General features: G+C 43.6%; 1 protein-coding gene across 1 annotated transcript in view; it reads left to right on the top strand.

Moving 5' to 3' along the window:
* Nucleotides 1-1,083: 1,083 nt before the first annotated feature.
* LOC104522567 (ras-related protein Rab-31) overlaps nucleotides 1,084-3,511 on the top strand; it is a 43,717-nt gene continuing 41,289 nt past the window's right edge. Inside the window, exons 1-2 of the mRNA XM_029084251.1 lie at nucleotides 1,084-1,094; nucleotides 2,443-2,643. Coding sequence (XP_028940084.1) covers nucleotides 1,084-1,094; nucleotides 2,443-2,643 — 212 coding nt within the window. The remainder of the gene's footprint in view (nucleotides 1,095-2,442; nucleotides 2,644-3,511) is intronic.

Below are 3,511 nucleotides of genomic sequence, written 5' to 3'. Positions count from 1 at the left end.
TTTCCCTCCTTACCCAGGCTCTTGGTCCACAATGCACTTGAGCAATTTAGCCAGTGCTCCTTTCTCCTTTTCCTCCTGTCCCAGTATGGCCAAGTTGACCGTTTCCTTCTCCCTTAGTACCAGGAGTCACCAGGTGGTGCTATTTCCCAGTTAAATGCCTTCCTTCACATTGCAGCACAGTCCAGCCCTTGTAGAAGGGTTTTATGTTGTTTGGTTTTGTGATGGAGTTTTCTTTGGTGGGCAGCTGTGTCAGGTAGCAAGAGGTCTTGCTCCTCGCCATATGTTCAGCCTTGAGTTAGTTTTTTTTGAAGCAAAGTTGTTCCCTGTGACTTAATTGGCCAGTGCCTTGTTCAGTGTTGAGGTCCTGAAAAGGCTAGACTGCTTCTACGCAGCTTGTGACCACACTGTTGTACTCAAAAGCTGCTTCACTGTAAAGTACGAGTAAGTCTTACTAAGGATGCCCTCAGACTTTGCACTCTTTAGTCCTCCCTGATATAGTGGGAGGTTTCTTCTGCAGGTTTCTCGGCATCTGCTGGTGCTCCAAAGATTTGTGTATGTGCGTGTGTGTGTGACAGCTCCCTGAAAGGTGCTCCTCTTGTTTTTTCTTTCATCCTCTCATCTTATTGCTCAGCTAGGTTGATGCCACCTTATTTGCAGCTGCTTATTTATAGAGATCATGCTCTTGAAACTGTAGAGGCTGTTCAAAACAAGGAGTTCAGCATCTTGAGTGAATAGCCAATGCACCCGAAAGCCTCAATTTGAGATGAAAGAAGGCAAATAAACACCAAGTTCTTCCTTTTTGCTGGGACAAGTACTTCTTCCTCCACAGTCATCCGTACCACATGCTGTCAAGGGCATAAGAAATTGATTGAGATTCTGCTCTTTGGTTTCAATTTAAAATCCTCCATTTCTCTCAGCAGTTCAGCTGCTGCTCTGAACTTGATGACTTGTGTGGAGAGGGGAAGGAAATGTGTAAGAAAAGATGCAGAGAATTAGCTGGAAATTTGATGTGGGGAAGCAGTTTCTAAATAATTTCTATCATCATTGAAGGCTGTTATCTTTGCTGTCCACGCTCATGCTAGCATGGCGGTGTGGTTAGCTTGTGCTTTACAGGATAAGATGCAGTGATTACACATATATATTTGAATTAGAGTGTGAATTTGGGTTGGGGTTTTTTTGACCGAAGTAGATGAGCTTTAAAAATTGCTAAGTTGGGCATTCCAGGGCTAGGTTGGTGCAGTGTTAATTTGTTGTTATTTTTTAAAATTATATTCTACAGTGTTGCCATTCTTGAGTCACCTTGAAGAGGAAGGAGCTGAGGTAGCTGGAGTACTGACCCACAGGCTATATTTTTTTCGTCAGCTGCATTTTTGTTTTGCTATATGGTTTTATTTATTTATTTTTACTCTATTTGAGTTATTTTAAACAATAGCTTTGAAGGAAGCTGCTTTGTTCTCACTTTCCCTCTGCAGCCCCCTGTCTCATGAATAAAGATCGCTTTATAATTGCACTGCCAACTTTACACACAAAAAAGCAGTTGGCAGGTTGCAGAAGAGCAGCAGGGTTTGTAAGCTCTGGGTGAGTAAATGTACAGCAGCCACGTGGGCCACTTTGTGATTTCTTGGGTACTAAATAGTTTAACTGACTGCTAATCCTGCCACCCACTGCTAGTGTGGTGTAGAACAAGGATTTGTTCCTTACTGCTGATTTAATGCCATGTCAGTCACTGGACTATGTACAAAGGAAAGATAGCTCCCTTTCTGACTGGGTCATCTTTCTGGCATCGCCTTGCATGCTTTCAAGGTGATAGTGTTCTTTCTCTTGAGCACCCACATTTGGAGAAACCTTTTCACACTTAGAGTCAGATCTTCAGTTGAAGTTAGTGCAGTGCCTACTAGCTGCCAGATGAGAGGGAATGCTTTGGGCAAATCCATTTGAAAATCAAGTGCTTGGGGAAGAAAGAGGAGGAAAGATATGGCTGGTCCACTCACCTTGAAGTTCTTCAGGCCACAGCTGTGACTCCATGCCTTCAACTCAGAATAAAGAGTTTGAGATTGGAGCCCTAGTTATGATAGCAGGATAATGTCAAGTAGCTTGGAAACACTCTAGGAGAGGCTTTGGTTTTATGTAATATTAGCTGCTCTTCAGCCTCTCTTGTCTCTGGCCAGTTGGATCACTTTGATAGGCTGATAAAGTGCTTTTGGCCATCTGTGCTTGCTTTTGTATGTTGTAGTCTGGTGAGACCACAGTGTTGCTTGGGATCTCTGGGCATATCTCTGACAAGAGTGTATAGGTGGAGAGATTGTAACTAATACTGCAGTCCAGGAGTGGGGGATACCTGGAAATAGTGGGGTTTTTGTCTATGAGAGCAGAAAGGATGCAGGAAAGTATTAAAGAAGGTGTGTTTGAAACTTAGACATTAGGGGTTTTTGTCTCTAAAAGGTTAGTGGGTTGGGATCTGGTGGAGAGCAATGGACCTGTCACAGTGAGTACAAACTTGTTAACTCCAGCGAAGCCTACTGCGTTCCCTGACTCCAAGTATGACCAGTACCAGAGCAGCTATGTGTACCTGAGTTTAATTCCACAGGAGGATGTGTGCAGGATGCATGTGAAAGGAAGCCACAGGATGAATAATCACAGCTGGTAAGGGAGCCAGAACCTGGCAGCAGGCGTTTGGCTTCGGTGGTTGTTCGGGAACAGGAGGGGCGGATGGGACTGCGGACGCATCCAGCTCTGTGGTGAAGCAGACGGACAGTCGCTGTATGCGTTCTGCTAACCGATGTGGACAGAAGGAAAAGAAATTGAGAGAAGGGATCAGATGATGCATTATACATTCAGAGGTCGGATAGCATTAAGCCCTGGCCAGCAGATCTTTTTCTATTTCAAAATAGCTGTTAGGAATATACAGGTGGTATTGAAGAGGCATATAAATACCAAACAAATGAGCTTGGCGCTTGACCCTCTCTCAAGGCACTGAAATCACTTTGTCACAGTACTCTGAACACTTTACAACTATCACTGATTTAAGTCCTCATAATGCTGCTATAAGGTAAAATCAAGTAATTATTATTTTCGTTTAACAACTAGTGAGCTGAGAATGATAGAGCCAAGAGCTCTGCCAAATGCAATCCTTGCAACCCTGGGAGGAAGGATTGTATTCTAACCAGGTCAGTCCTGGTTGGGGGTAGAAAACTGCCTCTGAGAACAAGCAGTGCACATCCTACATGTAGGGGGAATTAGAGTTAATCTAATTCTAATACGCACCAGAGGAAAAAACCTTATCCTGTAGCTAATTTGTGCTCCACAACACCAGCGTTGGCCTGAAATGACACGAGCAGTTAGAAATGATGTGTAGGGTGTTTTACTGTGGGAGAATTGACACAGACCATCCTGATTTTTATCAGAGTAATATACTGACTGATTTACTATATTGCCATGTATTGAGTTGAAAGAAGGGCATGCAATAAACGGAAATGCCACCAGGAACGTTCTTGTAAGGTTCACATGTGGA

The sequence above is a fragment of the Antrostomus carolinensis genome, unplaced genomic scaffold (genome assembly GCF_000700745.2).
Source record: "Antrostomus carolinensis isolate BGI_N321 unplaced genomic scaffold, ASM70074v2 scaffold9193, whole genome shotgun sequence".
In the NCBI taxonomy this organism is placed as follows: Eukaryota; Metazoa; Chordata; class Aves; order Caprimulgiformes; family Caprimulgidae; genus Antrostomus; species Antrostomus carolinensis.
Note: the sequence above shows the minus strand (reverse complement) of the source record. Positions and strands in the feature narration are given on the sequence as shown.